Here is a 25,492-nt window from a genome sequence, read left to right as displayed (position 1 = left end):
CTGCTCATTAGCATTTGATGGGGCCATCACATTTGCATTAGTTAAATCATAGATTCCCTTCCATTTTTTTTCATGTCTTTGTAGAAATATTTAGGGAAGCAACCTGACCTAGTGGAAAGAACAGGGGCATGAAAATCAGGGAACCTGAATTCTACCACTGGTTAACACTACTTGCCTGCTGTGTAACCTTGGACAGATGACTTAAGTATTCTGTGCTTCAACTTCCACATCTGAAAAATGGGGAGTAAATGCATGTTCTCCCTCCTCTTGAGATTGTGAATCCCATGCAGGACAGGGACTATGTCTCACCTGATAATCTCACATCTACCCCCAGTGCCTAGTACAGTACTGGGCACATAGAAAATACTTAACAAATACCAGAGTTGTTGTTTCATTATTAAATGCTAGTTGAAAATATTTTTGAGGGATTGGCAAGTGTTGGATGATTGCTCGTCTTCAAAGAATTGCGCTTCCTTACAAATGTTGTATTCTAGGAGCTAATATAAATTTGCTCTTTGGTGTGGTGATTTTTGCTAAGGTCAACTGTACTGTTGCTGAATTGATATGCTTGTTATGGAGTTGCTAGGCGTAGCATCTGTAGCAAGCTGAAGAATTAAAATATAGTTAAACCTTATGTACTGTAGGAATAGTTCGAAGCACTGTGTTCCACAGTGGAAACATGACTGGGAGGGATGAGAGATTGCAAATGAAATGAATTTCTTTGCATAACTTCCCAGTCATGCAGTCTCAGAACAAAGGCTTATCCATTGTTTCTGGTGGGAAAGTCCATCTCATATATGTTTAAGAGTGCAATAGGTATCAGGTCCAAGAATGTGCCAGCATGCAGAGACCCACTGGGTAGTGTAAAGAAGAGTTTGGGTGATTGAGGCCATATGTCATTATCATTAAGAGCAGCAGCATTTGTTGGACATCGACTGTATAAGGAGTACCTTAATAGGTGCTTGGGAACATATAAAAGAAGTTAAAGATGTGCAGCCCTGCCCCCAAAAGAATTTTTAGCCTAATCAGAGAGACAAGATCACCCAAATCACAAACATACAGGAAGCAAAAGAACAAGAATGTAGATTCAAACTATAAGAGCAAAAATAAAGTATCAGAATGTCACGTGAAGAAAGGTAAAAAGGAATTCACAAAGTGAAAAACTCCCATTATATTTCTGCCATTTCAGTTCCGTTTAGAGATCAGTGGAAAAGATAGAAAAAAATCAGTTTTTCTGGGCTAGGTTTTAATAGTAATTTCTGGGTAATCCAGGGAAATTCCTAAAATGTGATTCATTCTTCATTGTAGTGTAGAAGAAAATATCATCCTGGGTAAGCCTGTTAACTGTTAAAAACGTTTGTGTGTTTGTTATTGCAGCTGAGCATGCTTTATTCGGAAGTGGGCTGTATCTGAGGAAAGTATAAATAATTTTTACAAGTAATGTTTTTATGTCAATTGGTAATTAATATCGACATCTTTAAAACCTTTTGTAGGTTTTGCTAATAATGGACAAGAGGACACAGCAGACATTCATACTGAAAGTGAGTGAAATTTGCTTATTTTAAAAATTAAATTCAGTAGGATAGTAATACTTCAAAAAGGAAGTAAGTTTATTGTCCTACTCTTTCACATGTAAAGTAGAATAACATATTTACTTTTCCTTCCTTGGCTTCTGTCTTCCCTCACAACATGCATAACAGTTACTTTGAAGCTTCTTTAATACCAACAACTGAATCAAAATATATTGTATAAAGTTTTTATAACATTTTTCCTTTTCCTTTTTTGCTTTTCCCTTGTCCCTTTACATTTTACTTTTTCCATTAAAAATTTTCATATGAGATTCAGGAAGACCACAAATCTCACTAATGATGCTCATCAAAATTCCTGAACATTCAAAATAAAGTGTCTGTATACACATACAAATGTATGTGAAACCATTGCAATAGTTGTTTGGGAATTTTTTTTTCATTTCCTGAAGCCTCTGCTTGAATCAGTTTTGATTCTTTTCATGTTTGGATTTCTAGCAAAATGTAGGAGGGAAAATCTCCAATTTGTAATTTAGAATTTTTTTTGAATAGATTGTGACCCTGCATCTTCTTTTTCCACTAAACATCTTCACTGGGTCTAGAAACAGAATAGGTTAGTTTGGAACTCTCTTTTTCAACTACAATTTGTCTAGCTTATCAGTTCAGCTGTAGGACAGATTGAGAAAATACCGAAAGCATTTCTTTCTCTAAACACCTTTCATTTTTGTGTAGTCTTTTATTGAAAATGACGACCCTTTTCCCCCTCCCCTCTACCACCCAATACACACAGAGAATTTTTTGGTATTTAAAAAAAGTGGATCTAAAAGTTACCTGTTCATTTGGGGTATGCCCCCATTGTCTCTAGAACTTATCTTGGTATTAAAATACCTTCTGCTTAACTGTTTAAAATAAAATTTAAGAAAAGGTCATAGGGAAATAACTCTGAGTGTCATCCTGATGACTTAGTTTGAGAGAGATTCTAATAAAAACATTGACCCATGTAATTGATTTTAATGGCAGCTTTGTGCCATCTTCTGTTCTCTGGATACACGCCAGATGCCATCAGCAGTGCCTCCGGGGACCGAGGGGCATAGAACAGCAGATGAGTGGTTTCTCTGAAGCCCAGAGTAACTCGGATAGATTAGTTTGGTTGATAAACACAGAGCACAGCAGGCTCCAAAGGCAACTGAGGGTACAACTGACCTTTTTGTTCTCTGTCAGGGTCTAAGGAAAAGTAGTGAGTACAGCAGGAACAGAAAGACCATCATCCCCCGCTGTGTGCCCAACATGGTGTGTCTGCACGAGTACATCATCACCGAGGAGTCTGTATTTCTTGTCCTGCAACATGCAGAAGGTTTGTCTATGGATTACATTTTTATGCAGGATAAAAAATATCAATTAAGCTTCCAATCCCCCATAACATAAATGTGTTTTCCACTATTATCCTCCCTGCTATATTAATGAAGCCTTAGTTTTTCTTGTAGTTAAAAGAAAAAAAAAACTCCAAATAACGCCGTGAGAACTTGATTCCATCCCCTCTTTCCCTAAATGAAGAAGGATAAAACTCAGAAACTGCAGATCAGTTGATCTTTTTTGAGAGATAGTAATTTCAAAAAGAAGCAGGGAACGTGGCTACTAATTCTGTTGTGCTGTAGACTCCCAAGCACTTAGTACAGTGGTCTTCACATAGTAAAGTGCTCAAATACTTTGATAGATGGATAAAGAATGTTTATATATTTACTTTCTATAGTAACTGATCCAAGAAACTGAAATCTTAGCGTGTCTCAGAGAGTGCTCTTTAATTTTGCATTTCTCAATTGTGCCAACCAGGCCCATTAAGGTGTCTCTGAAATTGATAAATAGTATCCCCAAAGAATTAATTAATTACAGTGTATCCTTTTTTAAAAGGTAAGGGTGTTTACCTAACATTCAGCATTACCTATTTATTCTGATCTGAGCTTTAAGAATACAGCCAGTGGCGTCACATATGGGTTCAAAGCAGAATCACAGTGTTGTGCCTTCAGACTATTTATAAAATTGCTGCTCTGTGTAGAGGGAACAGGTGGCATAAAAATAATTATGTTTTGATTTTTTTTGCCCTGTAACACCTGGATTTTAATAATTACTCCTCTTTGAATGAATGAATGCAGAATACAGATTAAAGATCAGCTAATAAATATTTGCTTTTATGAAATATATGCCATTTAAAATAGCCAGAGAACAATTTAATCCTTTCTGTTTCTGTACAAAAGACTATTTATTTACCTCACTGATGCATTACCTAATATTTTGGTGGTAATTATGCTTTTTTTTTTCCACCAAACGATTCCTTGCCTTCTGGAGAAAGCCAGTAACTAATGAAAGATTTTCAGTGGGGTAACAAATTAATATTGTTTCCTTTCTAGCTGCAGCATAAGATGAAAGAGGATGGAAGGGAGACCATGTCTCTTGGGTATTAATTGAGTTAACAGTGTGAGTGGCATAACTCTCTTTTATTCAGGCATTTGTTGCGTTTTTCATCTGAGGAAACCAGAACTTGGCAGATATTGATGAATCTGGCCTCTAAGACACAGCTACTCCTTTATCTTCCATCAAAATAACAGCTACTGTAAATTTTGAATGGGGTACAGGAGACAGGTGGTCTTTGGACCTTCCTGGGAGTGTTGCGGTGGTCTACAGGGCTCGGCTAGTCAGCGAGGCTTAGGGTGTCCAGATCTGCTTAACGCAGTTGGAGAGAGAGAGCTGGACTGTACTGGCTTGGGAGAGGGCTGAGCCACAATTGGGGCTGGGCAGAGAGCCTTGGCTTGGGAGAGGGCTGAGCCACAGTTGGGGCTGGGCAGAGAGCCTTTTGGGACCAAGATCTTTAGCAGAGAAGATCTTGGAGCAGAGAATTGTGGTAGAGAGTGGCTAGTGGTGAAGAGCCATGACTGGGAAGAGGGAGCCATGATGGGGGAGAGGTAGCCATGGGGAGACAAGGAGAGGCACTTAGAGAAGAGAGACCATAGGCAGCCAGAAACTGAGGAAAAGGTGATGAGATTTAGAAGGCCAGGGAGAGAGAGGAATAGAGCAGAGAAGGGAGGAACTGCAAGAGTATAGAAAGGACAATAAAGGTTCCTCTTCCTTCCAAAGTGATTGTTTTTTGGCCATGGCCTTAGAAGTACTACTACCTACAGGCCTGGGAATGTTGGGTAAAAAGCTTGGGAAGGGGGGAACTATCACCCAACTACCTCTTCCTCCCTCCCAACATGGAAACTCCACTCCACAAGAAAGTGGGACAGGAACTATGTCCCACCTGAATAGCTTGTATATACCCCAGTGCTTAATACAGTGCCTGGCGCAAAGTAAGTGCTTAACAAACACCATACAAAGGTTGCTTTCTCTGCAGTCAAAACTATGTGTTTGAGTATCTGTGTGTGTATAATATTCAGTTATTCAAGAAGAAATTGATTATGTCTTTGAAACTATTGAACCTCAAATCCATAAGCTGATAAAGTCTAGGTAAAGGACCCTAACTCCATCACTGTCCTTTTCTGTAGCCTTCCACCTTACCTTTCAAACATTGTTCTTGGGGATGCCCAGTTTCCAATTTTAGAATACGTTGAGTGGTGACTCTTGATCTATCCCTATTGGGATGATATTTGGGCTATACTTGCCAAAATGTTCAAGTAAGGTGATGTTCAAGCTCTTCTATCAGTCAATCAATTAATGGTATTTATTGAGCTCTTACTATATGCAGAGTCAGAAACGCCACCATTATCTCCATTTTCAAGAAAGGTGGGGGAGAGAGCTGATTGCAAAAATTATCATACAATCCCTCATCCCTCCATTGCTGTCAAAATCCTAGCTGAAGCCCTCCTGGCGATCTGTTGAAGAACATCAATAACTATGCACCCCCAGAATTGCAGAGTAGCTTTATCTCACAACAGAGACACAGTAAAAATGATTTTCTTGCTGCACAGTCAATACAGAAGTTTATATGAACAATATGAACACCTCTAAACTGAGTTGATAGACTTTATAAGAACATTTAATACCATCAATAAACCTTATTCTGCTGACTTACTTAAAAATTCAGTTGCCTTGAGATGTCCTAAGACTCCCCCCGAGTGACATGGTTGGTTGGAACAGCCGTTTTTGATCCTTTTCCCATCATTAATGGAGAAACAGGACAGTGGGCCATGCCTTGTTCAGCCAGTTATATGCAGCCACGCTCAATATACAACAAGGAATATGTTGTCAGGATACGATTCTGGTCCTGAGGGAAACACTTCCAACTCAGCAGGCTGAAAGCATCATCGAAAGCCCTTGAAACACTCATACAGGAGCTCCTCTACACTGAGGAGTGTTCTCTGGAAACCCACGTCTAAGAAAGCTTACAGATGATTATGAGCTACATTTCATAGTCAGCAAAGCACTGTGGGCTGCCTATTAGTCTGAAGAAGATTGATGTGATATACTAGCCTGCATCTGACAAATCATATAAATCATATACACAGCCAAGGATCTCCAGCTGTAACCCAGACCTGAAGGTCTGGGAAGTCAGGGAGGTTAGTAATCAAATAAATAAGGCTGATCTGTCCTTTGGGAGATTGACAGACTCAGTGCGATACCAACATCTTGGCTTCAAGATTAAGACCAAACTTAAAGGCCTCTGGAGGATTTTGTAGTGTCCAACTTCGTTTATGGCAGTGATGCCTGGATTTCCTCTACCACAGATACTTCATCCACGTTCTAGAGCGGATCTACAAATGTCGCATGCACGCAATACGTAACATCAAGGCAAGAAAGGGTCGCAGTAACAAAGCAGTCAGACCACTAATACTGAGTCAATGCTTGTAACATCACACCTTTGCTTAGCAGTCATAAGAGAAGCAGCGTGACTCAGTGGAAAGAGCCCGGGCTTGGAAGTCAGAGGTCAGGGGTTCGAATCCCGGCTCCGCCACTTGTCAGCTGTGTGACTGTGGGCAAGTCACTTAACTTCTCTGAGCCTCAGTTCCCTCATCTGTAAAATGGGGATTAAAACTGTGAGCCCCACGTGGGACAATCTGATCACCCTGTATCTACCCCAGCGCTTAGAACAGTGCTCTGCACATAGTAAGCACTTAACAAATACCAACATTATTATTATTATTATAAGAGGAGAATGGATGACAGCAGGGTATTCAGTTACTTTAGGGTGAGCTGAAATGGCGTAATTGTAAATAGGATGGCAGAAGAAAAGTTGTAAAGACATGATAAAGCAAAATCTCAATGTGGCATTATTCTGGACAGTTGGGAGACAGTTGCAACAGACACATTAGCCTGATGTACAACAACTCAAAATGGGTTAATTTTAGGACAACCTCCCTGTCTCCTGTGTCTCCCCACTCAAGTTCATTCTTCATTCTCCTGCCCGAATCATTTTTCTACCAGTGATCTACGTTCAGTCTCTATTTCCCCACTCCAAGAACCTCCAGTGGTTGCCCGTCCACCTCTATATCAAATAGAAACTCCTTACCATCGACTTTCAAGTATTCAATCATCCTGGCCCCTCCTACCTCTCCTCGCTGCTATTCTATTACAGTCTAGGCTACACACTTCACTGCTTGTAAATGTACAGTCTCACTGTTTATGTACTAATGTTCACCAGTTGGAGGGGCATGGGCAGCATATGCAGGGAGCAAGTCAGGGTGATGCAGCTCCCTTCATTCATCCTCCCTCCCAGCCCGGCAGCACATATGTGTGTATCTGTAATTTATGTATTTATGTACATTAATTTCTGTCATTAATGTCTCTCTTCTTCTAAACTTTGAGCTCATTATGGCCAGGGAATGTGTCAGTTGTTGTACTCTCTCAGGTGCTTAGTATAGTGCTTTGCACACAGTAAGTGCTCCATAAATAAGACTGAGCGAATGAATGAAAGAAAAGGAAAATAGGGCTTAGTCATTGAAGGCTTCTTGGAGGAGATGTGCCTTCAATAAGGTTTTGAAGTGGGCGAGAGCAGTTATCTGACAGATATGAAGAAGGAAGGCGTTCCAGTCTAGAGGCAGGACATGGGTGAGAGATCAGCAGAGAGATAGATGAGACCAAAGTTCACTGAGTAGGGTTGGCATTGGAGGAGTGAAGTGGGTGGGCTGGGTTGTAGTAGGAAAGTAGTGAGGTGAGGTAGGAAGGGGCAAAGTGATCGAGTGCTTTAAAGCTGATGTTTTTCTGTTTGATGTGGAAGTGGGTGGACAACCAGTGGAGGTTCTTGAGGAGTGGGAAAACGTGCCCTGAACATTTTTGTAGAAATATGATCCAGGCAATAGAGTGAAGTATGGACTGGAATGTGGAGAGATAGGAGTCAGGGAGGTTAATCAAGGAGGCCGATACAGTAATCAAAGCGGGCTATAATAAGTGCTTGGATTAGCATAAATCTATTTGTGCCTTAGAAGTCCCCATGTGATTCAACAGTTCAGCCTTAGGAGCCATGAACGGGACAGCAAGTTCACTCCATCCCTTTCCTGACTTCTTTTTGGAGGCATGTGCTGCCGCCCATCCTCCCCATTGTGGCTCTGTGGGGTGGATCGAAGGGAATGAATCAACAATGGCTGTGCAGATAATAGAATTGCCACCAATTTGTGCCAAATAGCCATTTCTCCCTGCTCCCCACTTTTTTTAATGGTATTGGTTAAGTGCTTACTATGTGCCAGGCACTATGCTAAGAACTAAATGCAAGCTAATCAGGTTGGATAGATTCTATGTCCGAAATGGGGCATACATTCTATGCCCCACATGGGGCTCACGGTCTGTCCCCGTTTTACAGATGAGGTAACTTTAAAAAAAAAAAGGTATTTGTTAAGCACTCACTAAGCTCTAGGCACTGTACTAAGCACTGGAGCAGATACAAGCTAATCAGGTTGGATCCAGTACATGTCCCACGTGGGGCTCACAGTCTTAATTCCCATTAAAGTCTTAAATTCCCATTAATTCCCATTGGGGTAACGGAGGCCCAGAGAAATTAAGTGTGACTTGCCCCAGGTCAAACAGCAGGCAAGTGGTGGATCTGTGATTAGATCCCAGGTCCTCTGGCTTCCAGGCCCATGCTCTTTCCATTAGGCCTCACTGCTTCCCGTTTTGCCTAGGCTTCTCTCAAGTCGTTCTCTCTGACCTAAAGGATGTACTTAGAGCAAAGATGTCACAACTTGTCCTTGGACTGGGCTCAGAGGAGTGCAGTGTATTTACCCTCAATCCATCAATTTACTGAGTGCTTCCTGTGAGTAGAGCGCTCTATTAAGCACTTGGGAGAGTACTGGAGAGTTAAACATGATCTCTGCCTCCAATGAGTTTGGAGGCTTAAATCCTTAAAAGCTGCCCTGGGGAATAGGCAAATGTCTCTTAAAATATTGAAACCAGTTGTGGCAAAGAAATCAAGGGAGGAGAAATTTTCACAGATCGGTCTGCATAAGCTCTCGCTATTCTTATATTTAGTATAAATGTTTACTATTAGTAATGGCAATGCTTTTTCATATTAGTAAACATTTTTGGTTGCACTGTGGTTTGTTCCTATTTGGTGAGCTGCAGTTATTCCATTTCAAACTACATTTCCCTTATTGATTTTGAGTTACTAAATTGTTTTCTGTGCTTAAGCCCTATTTTCTCCCCTCACTGTCCCCTTCCCCACCTAATAAACCTGGTATTTGAAGTATTCTTATGAAGTTTTAGCAATCTAAAAATTGTAATTAGGACACTGAAGAAGAAAATGAGTTTTGAAAAGTAAACACTTTGTAGTTAATAATGCTGTGAATGGTATGGCTGCTCAATTATTTGTGGGGCGGGGTTTTACAAATGATTATCTGCATTGTGTTGAGTAGATCAGATAATTCAGGTAAAAGAAAATCCACTTTGAGCTTTGAATTATCCATTTGGACGGTGTACATGGCGTAAACCTACTGGATAGTTGCTCAATACTCTGTTTCACCTTGGCTAGGCAGATTCATAGAAGTCCATTTATATGGGTAGATTTCTAAAATTGTAATTTTTATAGATCCCTTGATACTATATTATTTTGCCTTGCTAATGGGTTTTTCTTGATCTTAAACAACACACGTTAAGGTTGGTGCTGGCGGGGCTGGGGGAGGAGGGTTGGGGAAGGGAAGATTATTAGTATGTCACTTATAAAGGCATAATTATATACCTAGAAAAATTATCCCCTCTGACCCTGGATTGGGCATTTTAAAAATGGAATAATATTGTTGATTTTTTTCAGAAAGGAAGACAATTTTGAGCAGTGTTTATTTATGCATTTCCACTTGACCAGGAAGGTCATGCTTGAAAATATTCATACATCAACAGATCTGAACATAATCAGATGTTTTTAGCATTCATTTATATTGCCCTGTAAAGCCAAATTTTAACCGTAAACTTCCAGCACTGTAAGTGTTTGCTACAACCCTCATTTAATGGAAGGATTTGGCTGTAATTGTGAGAAATAGGTAGTCATCAGGAAATTGATCTTGAAACTACAGCAACTGTTTTCGGGAAATGATGGAAGTATACTTTTCAAGCACTGTTCCTCTTTAGAAAATTAGTTTTTCATGGCTCTTTCTTAGTATGCTTGAACACCAATCAGGTACCTGAAGCTAAATTTCATATTTGGTTTAAAGTTCATCCCCATTCTCAGAACCCGTGGCAAATAAGCTGGTTCTGCTGAGCCAACAAAATTCAAAGATTCCATATGTAATCTCTGTCTTCCATTAATGAGCAGTTAAATCATTTAAATAATCCAAAAGTTTGCCAATGGGCTGCACTGGGGAACCTGGCATGTGGAGAGGTTCTGTGAGTGGAGCAGCTGTATCACGTGGTAGAGCAATCCCAGACGATCATGCCCTCGCTAGGCTGGTTGAGCTACATTTGATTACGTCTCCAAGGTTGGTGGTTCATTTGCTACATTGATGTCAGCCAGAACGTGCTTTCGCTACCATTCTGTCACATTTTCTGGTCGAGAGTTTTTTTGTTGGTATAGTTTGTCAGGTTAAAATCAGCTTTTCATCATTTTTGTTTGACTATTTTTTCAATTATATTATTAAATGTTTGGACTAGTATTTATTTACTCAGTGATTTGACTACTTTGATTATTCCCTTCAATTTTTTTTGTTCTTTTCTTATTTGCAGGTGGCAAATTATGGTCTTACATCGGTAAATTCTTAAACAGAAGTCCTGAAGAAAGTTTTGACCACCCCCATGTAAAAAGATCCAGTCCTACTAAAATGCACCTGCAAGAGCCAGCTCCTAACCCCGACAGCAGCAGCTTTGATTCCAGAGGAAGCGATTGCGGGAGCATGCTCAAAGTTTTACCTTTGAAGACCAGTCTTACCCCAAGCTCCCAAGATGACAGCAGTAACCAGGAAGAAGATGGCCAAGATATCTCTTCGAAATGGCCTGACTCTGACTCGAGTTCGGAAGAAGAATGCACTACCAGTTACTTAACATTATGCAATGAATACGGGCAGGATAAAATTGATCCTGGCACCCTGAACGAGGAGTCTTTATTGAAGATGGAGGGAAACCGTGTTAGTGCTAAATATGAAAGAGACTTACCAGGTCACGTTGCTGTTGACTGTGAGAGTTTCAGTTCTCAGCTAACAAGTCAGGAACTGAAATTCCTTACTGATGATGCCAACTCTGAAGTAGTTAGTCCTACCAGGATTTCGGATTCTTTAAGCAAATCCAAGAATAGTCCTATGGAGCTCTTCAGGATAGACAGCAAGGACAGTACCAGTGAGGTCCTGGGGATAGATTTTGGAGAAAAATTGTATAACTTAAAGGCAGAACCCTTGAAACCATTCCTTCCCTTTCTTGATCCAGATGGTAGTCCCAGGAGTCTTGCGGCTAGAGAAAGTAAAATGGTTTCCAACGCTCAAGACACCATAAGTAGAGGGTCGAACGACTCAGTCCCCGTGATTTCGTTTAAAGATGCTGCTTTCGACGACATGAATAGCACCGACGAAGGGAGGCCCGATCTCCTGGTTAATCTGCCTGGGATGTTGGAGCAAGCAAAAGACGTTGCAACAGTGGGGCTAGCCATGTTTACACAGACCAATATAGGCATCTTAGAGAGTAATCTCTTAGAGGCCCCTGATGTTTTACGGTTGAATCTTAGTGCTGACCAGAGCCTTGCCCACGAAGAGAAGGGCCTGCAGGAATTGTTAGATCCATTTAGCCAGACATCCCTCAGGAAGGCAGGGAAGAACTATGAAGAGGATGGTATGGGAACGTTGTTTACAGGTGCTGTTGACCAGCCCGTCTCGTCAGGTGCGTCGTTGTTGGATGGTTCAATCCCTGAGACTCGAGGACTTGGGCTAGTAGCTCCTTTAGTAGAGGGAACTAACTCAGAAGAAAGCTTATTATTTATTTCTAACTCACTCCCAGGGGCTAATAAACCCAGTGCAAATGCAGAAGAGAGTTCAAAAACGGAAGAAGTAATGCTGTTTGTGGATCAGGCCGAAGACTCTGGGAAAGAGGAGCCATCTCCGCCTGTTTCCCGGCTGGATGGAATCGAGACTGCAGCCAAGAGGGAAAGTGAATCAGCAGTAGAAGGAGACAAGGAAATTCATCAGATTTTTGAGGACCTCGATAAAAGATTAGCACTAACCTCCAGGTTATATATCCCAGAGGACTGCATTCAGAGATGGGCAGCTGAAATGGTTATAGCCCTCGATGCTTTACACAGAGAAGGAATTGTGTGCCGCGATTTGAACCCAAACAACATCTTATTGAATGATAGAGGTCAGGAACTTTTGCAAATGCATTTCTTTTTATTCGCTGTTGCTTCCAATTAACTGAGTAGGCGTTTTATCTTGTAATTAGTATCTTCATTTCCTGTCTAGAGCTTCATTATCAGTGCTGCAAATTCACCCCCAGTAATAGCTTCTAGTACTTAATGATGCCATTATTCTTAATGATACTGTTTTTAGCTACAAAAGGAGTAATTACAGTTCACTTCTGCAGAAAATGGAAGGGAAAAATGTTTTGATTTCTCCTGTCGTTTTGTTTTTAGGACACATTCAGCTAACGTATTTTAGCAGGTGGAGTGAGGTTGAAGATTCCTGTGACAGCGATGCCATGGAGAGAATGTACTGTGCCCCAGGTTAGAGCAATCGCCTAAAATGTTTCATTGAAAAGTAGATCAGAGCCTCTCATTTCCTCATGAAGTATGGGCTTTCATGGGAAGCTCACTGTTATATTGGATCTGATGGTCTGAAAAACGGAATTTGCGGGGAAAAATTCCATTCCACACTAAAATGTGGTAGTAACTGAACAGTTGCTGAACTCTTGGATGTTTGAATGAAATTTTTTTAGATTTATTCTTTCTGAAAGAGGTCATTGAATTATTGCCCTGAACCCCTTCCAAGATATACTTTAACTTCTTAAAAGTCACCAGAACTTCTGAAAAATACTAAAACTATTTCATTCCAAAAATTAAAGGCCACTGACTTGAAGGTCAAAAAGTAGACGGAACAGGGGAGTTGGACAAGATGCCAGTTTGTTTTTTTTTCAAAGCTAGCATCAATGTGGCACCAAATGGGCCTTCCAGATAGTTTAGATTTAGAGCCTTTTAAGGTTTTTTTAAAGGTGCTTTAGGAAGCACAGTTCTTCCTTAATCAAAAAATCAAATGTTTTATATAGTATGTTACTTCTCCCCTCCACCCTGAAGACTCTTCATTCGTTTCTGCGAGTATTAAATTTTTCAAAAATATTTGTTGTAAATGAAGTGCTTGAATTGGCGGTGAGTTGTAGTTCCTCGCTGTTATCAGCGTAACTGGGACTAATCCAACCCTAAAGTTCTCCTATCTTCTACGTTGGGCTGAATCTCTCCAGACAGTTAAAATTTTAGTCCTTGTCATCAGCCCTGGCCTTGGAAAAAGACTCAAAGTGATAATAGTTAAGTGATTTATCTTGTATCTACCCAGTGCTTTGGGCAGTGCATGGCAAATAGTAAATACCACTGTTATTATTGGACTGTTGATTTACATCTCTACACTAGTTCTCTAGCGTACATTAGATGTTCACAACATCTCCTCGCAGGATTGAAAAATATTGCAAAGTACTACCAAAACTTGAGAAGTCTAGTGGAAAAATACAGGCCTGGGAGTCACAGGACCTGGGTTCTAATCCTGGCTCTGCCAATTGCTTGCTGTGTCACTTTGGGCAAGTCACTTATCCTTCTGTGCCTCAGTTTCCTCAACTGTAAAAAGTGACAATTCAATATGCGTTCTCCATCCTACTTAGACTGAACCCCATGTGAGACAGGTACTGTGTCTGATCTGATAAACTCATATCTACCCCAGCGCATAGAGTAGTTCTTGCCATATGATAAGTGCTTAACAAATACCATAATAATAATAATGCATTTAGATGGAAGATATCCTATTAAAATGAAAATCTGTATTTTGAGAAGGCAGATTTTTTGGTGTTGAATTTTTCAGCCTAATGAACAGAAGTCCTAAAGTTACATTGCAGATTAACTGGGAGGGGATCTATTTTCCCATCTCATCCTTTCTCCAGTTTCTTGCCCGCTCTGCCATCATCAAGCAAGTCTTCCATTTTAATTTCAGTCTCATAGATTGGCTGTTGCTCTTTTAAACCTTATTATTGTGCTTCTCTTAATGAGAGAACAAAATCATTTTTTAATGAAAAGGGCATCTTGAGCAAATCATTTTATTAAGCTGATTGCCCGATTTTCTTCATAGCCAGGTGTTGTCTCCTTTCATCATTTTGAGTGTGAAATACTTTATGCAGAGAAATACAAGACTATAGTTTGCATGTTGCTTTTGCAAAAAATGCAGTCACGATAGGGCTGGGGAATCAATTTGACAGATTTTATTAACTTTCCAAAGGTCCCTACATTTACCTTTAATATTTTTTCAGGCTAGTAAGCTCTCCTTTTCTGTTTAATAGTCTTACACGTCAAAAGATGTGCTCTTGAGGGTATTTTGACATTTATATGAAGCTGACCTCCCTGTATTTTAAAAGTGAAAATTGTTTTTATTTTAACATTTCTGTGTTTGGAAAATCGAACCTTATACTTACCTTTCCTGCCCCCAAATCGGATCAGTTCTCCGTAAAAAACACTGCATTCTCTAATATGCATTAACCAGGGTATTTATCCTTTTGCCCAAGGAGTTGCATTTCCAACAAATCACCAGCAGGTGGCATTGTGCCATTAATAGATTGACGCCTGCACTGTGCTTCCCCTCTCATTGAGATAAGAGCTGGAGCCTGAAGAACTTCTTTGTTGTAATTATTTGCATAGCAAGAACTGAACTTGGACTTTTAGGCTTGCGAGTTGCAGAAGTATTCAGATGCCATTTCATGCAGTGGCAAATATGGAAAGTCCCTTAAATTCCTGGGCCAGTGAGTTTGTTTTAAGCCTGGGGTGAAAGTGACCCAAATCATGCAACGTACTTGACTGAAGACCCTTAAAAGTAGAGCTTTTGCCAAAATTTGGTTTCTCCCCAAACCAAAGTTTTTAGTTCACTCCTCATAAATCCAATATTGTTTCCCCTTGTTGCAAGGGAAATTAAAAATCATAAATTGCTCCTGTTCTCTATATATACTATGGCAAACATACTGCACCAATATTCAAACCATTAGTAAATTTCCAACCAATACATGTGCTATTTCATTGGTTTTTGAAATGACTGTAGGAAAGACCTTGATATCTTTTCCTTACCCCCAATTTTCATTTTTTAAGTAATTTTGAAGCAAATTAAGCAGTTGATATTTGGAAAGAAAGCAGAGTTGTCACAAGATTATGATGAGAATGATTCACTTCTGTTTAAACAACCCTTTGCTCCCACTGGTCCCCCCTCGCCCCCCTCCCCTTCTCTCCCCCTGGAAACCTTATCAGACATGTGTCCTAAAAACATTACCCACCTGCCCTGTAGTTTATAATATCAGCAGTGTATCTTTTTTATCTCCTGGTTAATGTGCCTTGGTATTTTGAGAAAAATTTCCAGTAACAGATTCGATTTACACGGATAGAAACTTGAGCAAATGCCAAACTAGCAGGGGGGCTATTATTTTGCTCTATAAATAGGCTTAAAAAAAGCACACACAAAAACCTGTGAATCAACATGTTTTGGTGTAATTGAGGGGAGAAGCAATGTGAATACATTTTGAAATGCAAATGATCACCTTATGTTATTTTAGTTTTTGCCAACTCCGTGATCTTAGATTTTTAAAAGTTCAGCCATCAGAATAAGGCAGCCATCACTCTCATGCTCTCAAGTACATCAGCTCTTCACCAGTTTGTGAAACTTAGTAAGAAACTTTTACAGAGTTTTGCCACTAGAAATAAAATGCCCATAGTTTTCTAGACTTATATCTGGGAAATAGCATACAAATGGCTGCAATAGCAGCTATATCAAGAGGGTCTTGAGCATCTGAATTTACTGGCTGATCCTCATACCTTTTCTTTTCATGGTATTTTTCCCCTTTATAGATGAGCCTTTTGCAAAATCAGATACCTTGGAAATTGGGTTTTTTTTAATAGTATGAGTGATGGTAAACCTAGAATGGGAAAAAGTATGCACAGCTCTCATTTTTCAAGTTAATACAGAAAACTTCAGCTCCTCTTTTTAGTCTCAAAACAAGTTGATATTTCTCTCCAGGCCTCAGATCTTCACTTTTTCATACTAGTTTGACCTTTTGTAAATGTACCCTATCCCGTTGTTTTTAGATTGGAAGTGAAAAACCAGTTTGCTATCAATAACCTCCCACATGTAAGCATTTGCCAATAAAGATTTGTCTAAATTGAAGAAGTCCAAAAATGTTGCCCACTACAACGTGATCTCCAAACTCCAAGATGTCAAATGACTGTTTCTTCCTCAGACCATTTCACATTAGGAAGCAGCTTACAGCTGACAATGGAAAGGATGAATTGAAAAAATGCCTAAAGATGCCTGCAAAATTGGGCTTTAGAGCATAACATTTATTTCCTAACAACCTGTGCCCAGCATTCCCTCTTTACCAAATGAGTGTAGAAATATATTTATTTTGATAAGTTTTCTTCCTCCTACTACAAATACCAGATAGATTCTTTCTTTACATATTCTTCTAAGTGCTAGATGTTAATAACTCTGTTATTTGTCAAGTTCTTACTATATGCTAGGCACTCTATTAAGCACTAGGGTGGATGTAAGCAAATTGTGTTGGACACAGTCCCTGTCCCACATGGAGCTCACAATGTTAATCCTCATTTTGCAGATGAGGTAACTGAGGCACATAAAAGTTAAGTGACTTGTCCAAGGCCACACAAAAGGTAGAGTGGCATTAGAACCCAGAGCCTTCTGTCTCTCAAGTGTGTGCTGTATCTACTATGGCACACTATTTTGCTAATTACGATAACCAGGACAAAAAACCAAAAACATAACTTGTTCCAAGTACATTTGACTTTTTCCCCCAAAGCCAGCATTAGGACAAACTTAAACTTTCAGCCCCAGTAGGCTTTAAGAAAACTATCCTAAATTGTCTGGAGGAATGATGTAACAATTTTTTTTTATATTTTCCTAGCATTTGTTTAAAGTACTTATTTAGAAGTTAAACAATTTTATTCAGAGAATAAAATATGATTATTTTATTCAGAGAAAGGACTAAAATCATATTAGTGGTAAAAATTGAGTGAGAATATACTTGCACAGAGAAAAGGATATTTTGAAGTAGATGTGTAGAACTACATGGCAATTTAATAAGTAAAAAAAGCAATTAATGTGGTGAATTTGTTACAGTAAAATAATACAAATGAAACCTCAATGTGACAAGCATTTGTAATATTAAAAAAATGTTTATACTGAATGCTCACTCTATCCAAAAATAGTGTCCAAAATAACCTCTAAACTGTTGTGGGCAGGTAACATGTCTGCCAACTCTGTTATATTATACTCTCCCAGTGCTTAGTGCAGTATATACTCAGTAAATACTACCGATTGAGAAATGTGGCAGCAAACTGATTTACGGTCCCCTTTTCCCCAAGGTTTGTCCAGTTTTGACTACATTACCTACGTTACCCAATCAAAACCGTTAAAGTTGATTGATGAGAAAAAAGGCTAACTCCAAACTGTGAAAATGACAGAAACATTTCTTTCTCTTTTCTACCAAGTCAGATAGACAGTGCTATATGTACTGCCATTACTGGAATTTTACAAACTACGTTAGACTGTGAGTCTTGGGTGGGGTAAAGGCTGACCTGATTAACTTATATCTACCCCAGCGCTTAGTGCAATGCTTGGCACATAAGTGCTTAACCAATACCATTATTATTATTACGTTTGACAACAGTGCATGGCACATAGTAAGAGCTTAACAAATACCATTATTATTATTTTCATCATTTAATTTGAAAAAGACAAATCTTAATATAAGGGAGGGTGACCCCCATATATCCCCTTTGTTAGCCTGGTGAACTACCGTTTCATTGAGACAAATTTGATAAGGACTCTGGAAAACATTCTTTTAATTTACTGGATTGAAGCTTTTTTCTCTATGTGTTTCTTAAAAGGAAGGTGAGAGTCCATTCTGTTTGCATGTTCAGAGTACTTTTGGTTCAAGGAATTCAAACACTTCCATATCTTGCCCCTTTAATGGCAGACTCCATGGGCAGGAAGGTCCAGGAAGAAGGATTACTCAAAGTTCTCCCTTCTCCAATGTGTGTATACCTCTGGTACCATAAGGTTTGTTTTCTAAGATCTCATGGCTCTTTGGAATGACACTGATGTGACATGAACAGTGGAAAGTGGAGCATGATGTTGTTTTTTCCACTAGAAGTGCAGGATAAGGGGGAGACTATACAGAACTCCCAGTTATAATTATAATCAGTCAACCAGAAATCATATGATAGTTATCCAGTTTTTTATTTCCCTCACAAGAAACCTGACTAGAAATGATGTCTCTAGAATCCCTTGAGTATATTATTCTAACTCTTAAGATGTTGAATCAAGCCAAGATAATTGTCATTCAGTTAATTTGCAGGGATCCTCCCATTTGAGGATAATATTTCATGTTGTCAATTCATCCCTTATGATGGGGTATTCAGAAATGCTTAGCAGTAGTAATCCAGAGTCAGGTACTCTGTTGTGAGAACACAGTGCAGTTTCCCTGCTTTTGCTTCCATGTTGTCTGAGCTTTAGTTCTATCTTTGAATCAAGGGATTGAAGCCCTCTGTGTTTTGCTCATTTAGAGCAGGAAGTTTCAACTTGCTAGCCACATGATGGGAAGTGAACTAACCCAGGGGAATCAGCAAGCCAAATCCCTAGCCAGGGCTAGGCTCAAGGGTAGATTTGGAAATAGTGTATTAGCATCCCTATCTTTCTCTTAATTATTTGTGGTCATCCCAGAATGTCAGCACCCAAATAGTCAAGGAGTTCTTTCTTATATCTAGCTGAAATCTTTCTTGCTCTAGTTTAAGCCCATTTCTTCTGGATCATTCCTCAGTGCACGAGAACAACAACTGGTTACAACTTTCCATCAAAACCTCTAAGAGCCTTCTTGTCTCAAGACTAAAAATCTCTATTCCTTACTAGGGTACATTTTCCATCCTTTTAAATTTTTCATCACTTCTCTGGATCCTTTCTAGTTTCTCTTTTAAAATATGGTGATAAAACTTGGAGAAGGTAGAAAGAAGAATCAAACTTATGTAGGATGTAGTGAATGAATTTTCCTTTAATTTTTTAAGTTTTCTTCTCCTGATATCCCAATTCCATGTTGACTTTTTAAATAATTGGTACCTTATTATTTACTCTATATTGCCAATTTAATCTTACGGGAGAAGCACAGGAAACAATATAAAATTATCTGCACTTTATATTTTGACCTTTAAAACGTGGTTTGACACTATCATTGTGTCTATGCGCTGACAGCTATTGAGCAGATTTGGTGTCCAGGGAAGTTCACAAGATTTTGTCTACTTCTATATGATCCTAAAGCCGGGTCTTATTAGAGGTATTGGCATCCTAACCAATTTTCCTCAGCCTGAGTATGGTGAAGGAGGTTCCACAATAGATTAAATTTTATTTAATCTATTTTGGGCATCCATGTTCAACTCTGTACTGAAAACCTGGGAAACTGGTGCTGGACTATATGTTATATGTGGCTGTAGTCATTTTGGAAGTACAGCAGACTGAGATAGTTATCCAGGACTTTTTGTATGGTGATGACTGTGTGCCAGAAGGGCAAAATGGTAGGCTACATTCATAGGTTTTGCAGAATCAGTACAGCATTACAGACTGATAAAGCCTGAAGTCATATGCCAGCTTGTTCCGGGGAACTCTTACTTAAGTCAACCAAAGACTTAGATAAGGAACTCAGATAAGCTCTAGTATAGGGCTCTGCACGGGGTCAGTGCTTGATAAAGATGTTAGATTGATTGTACTGAGAGCTGTCACTTAAGTCTGCTCTCTGAAGAGCACATTGGCCAGTGATAATGCTAAAAGACAAAGAGTAGAAAACCTACTTTTAAGAAAAGAAAACCAAAAACCCTAGTCTTCCAAGATCCCCACAGACAAAATTATGGAACCTAAACCATTGCCAGGTGACTATGAAGTGGTCAGTAATGGTCAGCATTAATATCACCTGGATATTAGGAGCTGTGACATAAGGTAAAAAGCAGAGGCACCAAGGAAGTCTGAAGAAGGGGAGTCCTTACAATGGGAAGAGAGGTTACTGCTGGCAGCCGCTCAGTACTTTATCATTTGCTCTGAGCAATAGTTCCCATCAGATCTTAGTAAATAGACCTTAAGGTACCAGGGAGGTTGGAGTGCTTGTGGAATCAGAGGTATATGCATGTATTGGGGAAGGGAGAACTTTGAGTAATCCCTCTCCCTGGACCTTCCTGCCCCAGGGAGACTGCCAGGGCCAAGTTTATTCTGCCATTAAAGGGGCAAGATATGGAAGTGTTTGAATTCCTTGAACCAAAGGTACCCTGAACATGCAAACAGGATAGACTCTCAGCTTCCTTTTAAGAAAAGCATAGAGAAAAAAGGTTCAATCCAGTAAATTAAAAGAATATGTTTTCCTGAGACATTATCAAATTTGTCTCTATGAAATGGTAGTTCACCAGGCTAACAAAGGGCATATTTGGTGGTCACCCTCCCTTATATTAAGAACAAAAACATTTTCTTCCATGCTTCTTCCTCTTCACAGTTTAGTGATCAGCTGCAGTGGAAGACTAATGCTTAGCTCCTGCAAAGAAAATCTTTATACACAGCAAGGGTTTTTGAGAGAAATTGACTAGGATTTTCTAATTCCAAGCCCTTTCAATTAGCAACAGATGCTGCAGGAAAGCATGTCTATGCAGGAACACTGCATTTATTTTCCTCTCCTGTAGCTGATATTGGCAAAGCCATTGTCAGGGAAAGGTGGGGGTCTTTGTCATTGGCAAGGTGCATCATTGATGAATGCCTGCTTTTATTTTTGTTTTTCTCTTCTAATCACTTTCCTAATTAAAGCCCCGAGCTGCAGTCTGACCCTGTGAAAAAAAAAAATTTAAATCCCAAATTCTTTACCAAAGGTGTTGGTGATTTAAACTATAGTAAATAGTCACTATGGGCATAAAAACTTGAATTCTCGTACCATCTCTGATTTTCTCTGCAGCCATGAATTGGGAGTTTAATTCCAGGGTTTAAAATGACTTTCTCCAGCTACAATCTTATGTTCTTTATCAAAGTTTAAGAATCGGTAGACATCTTGAACATCAAATCCTTTCTTCCAGGGTCAAGGGTGGAAGATTGTGAGAGAAGATATTTGAAATAAGATTGATTATTAAAATAAAAAGTGCATCTACTCTGAGGCATCAGAGAAGGGTGTTTACTAGTGTTCATCCTTTCTAAGTAATAATCTGTGAATATGAAATCTTCCCACAATATTGGTATTCACACAAAGAACAGTACATTGATATAAACTCTACCAGCATCTGTATTTTGCATGCATGGGGAGCTGATAAATGCTGATTCTTAGTAGATTTTTACGACTTGTTAATGCAATTTATTTTTAAATATACTTTTTGAGAATGAAAAGGAGAGGAACTTAGCCTCAGAGGATGTGAGTGGGAACAGTCATATAGAAAAAAAAAATCTGTCTTCATGTATCTATATAGTGGATTCATTGCTCCTGACTGCAGGATTCCTGAATTTGCACAGCAGGATGGATCACATGTAGAGAATTAGTGGCTTGACCCTGGTTAGGGCCCATACAAGGTACCCACTCTGTATTCCAATTCCAAGAAGCAGTACCAAAGGAAGAAGAGTGGAAAATAGGGAGGGACAATATAGATGAGAAAACCAAAAAAAGTGGGAGAAAAAAAGAGGTCAGGAGAGAAACTGAAAAAGCAGGTAAGCCTAGAAAGAAAAGGGAGACCATGGAGATGGGAAGTCTTTTGTGTGCCCTCAAACTTACCTACTGGTATTTGGAGGGAGTTCCTTGAGAAAGGAGGGAGGAATGAGGTAAGTGGAGGATGGGCCAAAGAGTGGAAAAAAATAAGAGAAAGGGGAAGAAGAGGATTCATGAAGAAAGGTTTAGAGCAAGTGAAAGTTCTGGGAAGGAAAGAGACGAAGGGAAGGCAAAATGGAATAAGTATAATTTGGGGGAAGGCTAGTCAGAGGCAGGAGGAGAGAGGAATAGGTAGACATAGTAGGAAGGTTTAGAGGACAGGCAGATGTAAGGGGGATAAAACAGAAGGGGAAGGGAAGGTGAAAAAGGAATGGCGCCACAGGGTCCTAAGAGAGCTAGAAGGAGAACAGAAAAAGGGAGAAAGAACAATAAAAAGCAATGAGGGTGCATCTAATCCATATACAGAATGGGAATTTCTGTTATTTTAAATTTAAAATGTATTTTCAAGCTCTAGTCTACGAATCCTCACCATCCTGGAGCTTGTCTTGCTAAGGAAAGTCATAACATTTCCTCCTGGAATTAAATGAGCATGTGTGCCCTCCCTTGACTCTCAGGATGATAAAACCAGGGAGCAGGTCTTCTATGCTTGGATCATGCTTGTAATGGAGCCTCCATTTCAGGAAACCAAAAAAAAAAAAAGAATGGACATCTCTTTGCTTTTAAAGGTTTAATAATTTAATCCTGCAGCATGATTTATTTGGAGTTTGTTGTGTGGTTTCCAAAGTGGTTTTTCTTTGGTTGGTTCTTAGTGGAAGGTACCATCAATGTAGACTCTTTAAGTATGTGCTTAGAAGGCCAAGACCATATCTGTTTGAAGTCAAAGGGAGGATGGCAATGCAGTCATATGTGGCATGGGCACTTTTAACTCAATTTGATGCTGATGATAAAAATACCAGATCTCTCCCATGTTCTGGTAAACCTCTTAAAAGTCTCAGAAAGCGGAGGCCACTTTCTCTTCCACAAATTATTGAATTTTTATGACCTGTCTAGCCAATTCAAGAAATGCAGACTGTCCTGCTGATCTCAGACCTTTTCAAGTGCCAATGCCACTTTCACTAGTTCCAGAAGTGAGGGCTCTCTCCACTATGAGATGGGTCAAAGGCAGCGAAAGACCTCCTCCCTACTTCCCCTCTCCTTTGCCTTAGCCCTATTTGCATGCTTTGCTAGTCCAAATTTGGATATTTTTTGAAATATCTCCAGTTCATTTAATAGTAGAGTAAGAAATCGGGAAAAACAAGGAAATACTATGTGATATAAGGGCCTGTAATCTGGTTGTTTGCAGTGCCTGAATAATTAGAATGACTTAGTGATGGTCTTCTCTCCAGTGACAATCCCTTGTATCTGGAATTCTCTTTGAACCCTGTTAAGATGAAAGTTTTTGAATTTGACTCATTTACTACCACCTAGTTGGTGTCCTTAGAAGAATTCTGGATGAGTTGAAATCTGATGCTAGAGGTGACAGATTCTGTCTTTGTATTGTTAGAAGATGATACCAGTAAGATTTCTGAGACAGTGATTCATTCAGTTTGTCACCAAGTGATTAATATCTTGGGGAAGTGGGAAGGGGTGAGAGAGGCAGAAATGGGAAGGAAGAGAAGAAAAAGGGTGAGGCTGTAATTTCTCATGCTATGAGTAATCCAGCAGAGAGCTGTTCATTAGGGCAAGAAGAGAGGATGAGAATTAGAGGTTTATAGATCATGTCTGCCATAAAAATGATTAGGGACTACCCATTTATACTACACTGTAAACAAATTTATTTTATTTGTGTATGTGAAGGCAAGTTTTTTAGACTGACTTGTTTTCATTAAAGGGGAAATAATCCGAAGGTTGATGAGCAGAAGTTTGTTTTCCTTTGAGAGCTTGTTATTTTCAGGTCTTTATATTTACCTCTTTTAGTATTTGTAAACTTGGAAAGAACTTTCATCTTCTTGGAAAAGATTATGCAAGACAAACATTTAGCACCCGAACAGAAAACTTAAAGTAGTTTGTTCATAATTATTTGTGAAAACAGACTTCATGCAAGACTAGGCAAAAGTAATAGGGGAATTTTAGACTTGACAATGATTTCCAAGTTTTCCTTCTCTGGAAATCTGGAGTTCTGGGCTACTTCATTATACGTTTAAAGGTGGCCTAAATGAATTTCTCCTTTCCTCCTTTTGACCCACAGTGAGGTTGCCTAAGTGTTAACCTGATGGTAGAGAAGCAGCGTGGCTTAGTGGAAAGAGCATGGGCTTGGGAGTCAGAGGTCATGTGTTCTAATGCCGGCTCTGCCACTTGTCTGCTGTGTGACCTTGGGCAAGTCACTTAACTTCTCTGGGCCTCAGTTACCTCATCTGTAAAAATAGGGATTTAAAAAAATGTGAGCCCCACGTGGGACAATCTGATTACCCTGTATATACCCCAGCGCTTAGAACAGTGCTCTGCACACAGTAAGCGCTTAACAAATATCGTTATTATTATGTAGTCTGTTTCTTAGCAGTTGCCACATGGCTATGTATTAATCTGTGCTCTGGACTTGAAACTTTGTAATAATAATAGTAATAATAATAATTATGGTATTTGTTAAATGCTTACTATGTGCCAGGCACTATACTAAGCGCTGGGGTGAATACAAACAAATCGGGTTGGACACAGTCCCTGTCTCATGTAGGGGTCACAGTCTCAATCCCTGTTTTACAGATGAGGTAACTGAGGCACAAAGAAGTGAAGTGACTTGCCGAGCAGACAAGTGGCAGGGCCAGGATTAGACTCATGATCTTCTGACTCGCAGGCCTGTGCTCTATCTACTTCACCTCCTGCTACTTCTCTATACAAAACCTTTTGTATAGGTTTTGCAAGTGAAGCTATTTTTAATGCAGTCATTGCAGCTTGGTCAGTCACAAAAGTCTAAGATGCCCTCCCCACACTCCTGCCATTTTACTGTTCTCTTGTAGTGTGAATCTGGACAATTCTTGAATAGGGATTTGGTCTAGATTCACAGGTGCATAATTTTGGAAGGTTTGAGAAGTCAGTCATATTTTACAGTCCTTTGCCCTCTGGAAAGACCTCATACAAATTATTTCACAGAGATGTGAATTCCTCCTTTTTTAAAAAACCTTCAAAGATGACGGTATCACAAGCATCCATGGTCATCGACTCCAGCCTTTAGCAGTTATTAAAATAGAAAGATTTTTCATAATGTCAGTCTTCAACCCGATCATGATGCTGCATCCTAGATAATAGAATCATCAAAAATTGGGTAGATTTTGCTAAATTGGAACAGTGAAAGCAGAGTATTGAGTTGATTGGGTTGATTCAAGTAACTCTTTTAGAGATAGCATCTTGAAGGTGTCCCTCCATCAACTAAAGAACAAATGTCTCAGCTTAATATATGTCTGTGTCAAAAATTAAAAAAAAAAACCCGCAGCCACAGTAGGTGACGAAAGGGATAAGTTACTTTCAGGAATTCTGAAAGCCCAGTAGTATTTAGTATATGCTCTCTCAGCATTAAAAAGTGACCTTGTGAATACATGTTAATTTTGAAGGTGTGATTGACCTTTGGAATTTTAATATAAACATTTTTT

General features: G+C 39.4%; 1 protein-coding gene across 4 annotated transcripts in view; it reads left to right on the top strand.

Annotated features, from left to right (window-relative positions):
* RPS6KC1 (ribosomal protein S6 kinase C1) overlaps positions 1-25,492 on the top strand; it is a 98,179-nt gene that overhangs the window by 65,595 nt on the left and 7,092 nt on the right. For 3 of the 4 annotated variants that reach the window (XM_001511049.5, XM_029047222.2, XM_029047223.2), the window contains 4 exons: positions 1,494-1,541; positions 2,748-2,880; positions 10,659-12,272; positions 12,544-12,633. In XM_001511049.5, the coding sequence (XP_001511099.2) occupies positions 1,494-1,541; positions 2,748-2,880; positions 10,659-12,272; positions 12,544-12,633 (1,885 nt within the window). The remainder of the gene's footprint in view (positions 1-1,493; positions 1,542-2,747; positions 2,881-10,658; positions 12,273-12,543; positions 12,634-25,492) is intronic. The other variant, XM_007672354.3, reaches the window with a different exon arrangement.

Source organism: Ornithorhynchus anatinus, chromosome 19 (genome assembly GCF_004115215.2).
Source record: "Ornithorhynchus anatinus isolate Pmale09 chromosome 19, mOrnAna1.pri.v4, whole genome shotgun sequence".
NCBI lineage: Eukaryota > Metazoa > Chordata > Mammalia > Monotremata > Ornithorhynchidae > Ornithorhynchus > Ornithorhynchus anatinus.
The sequence above is the reverse complement of the archived record's forward strand: the minus strand, read 5'-3'. Positions and strand labels throughout refer to the sequence as shown.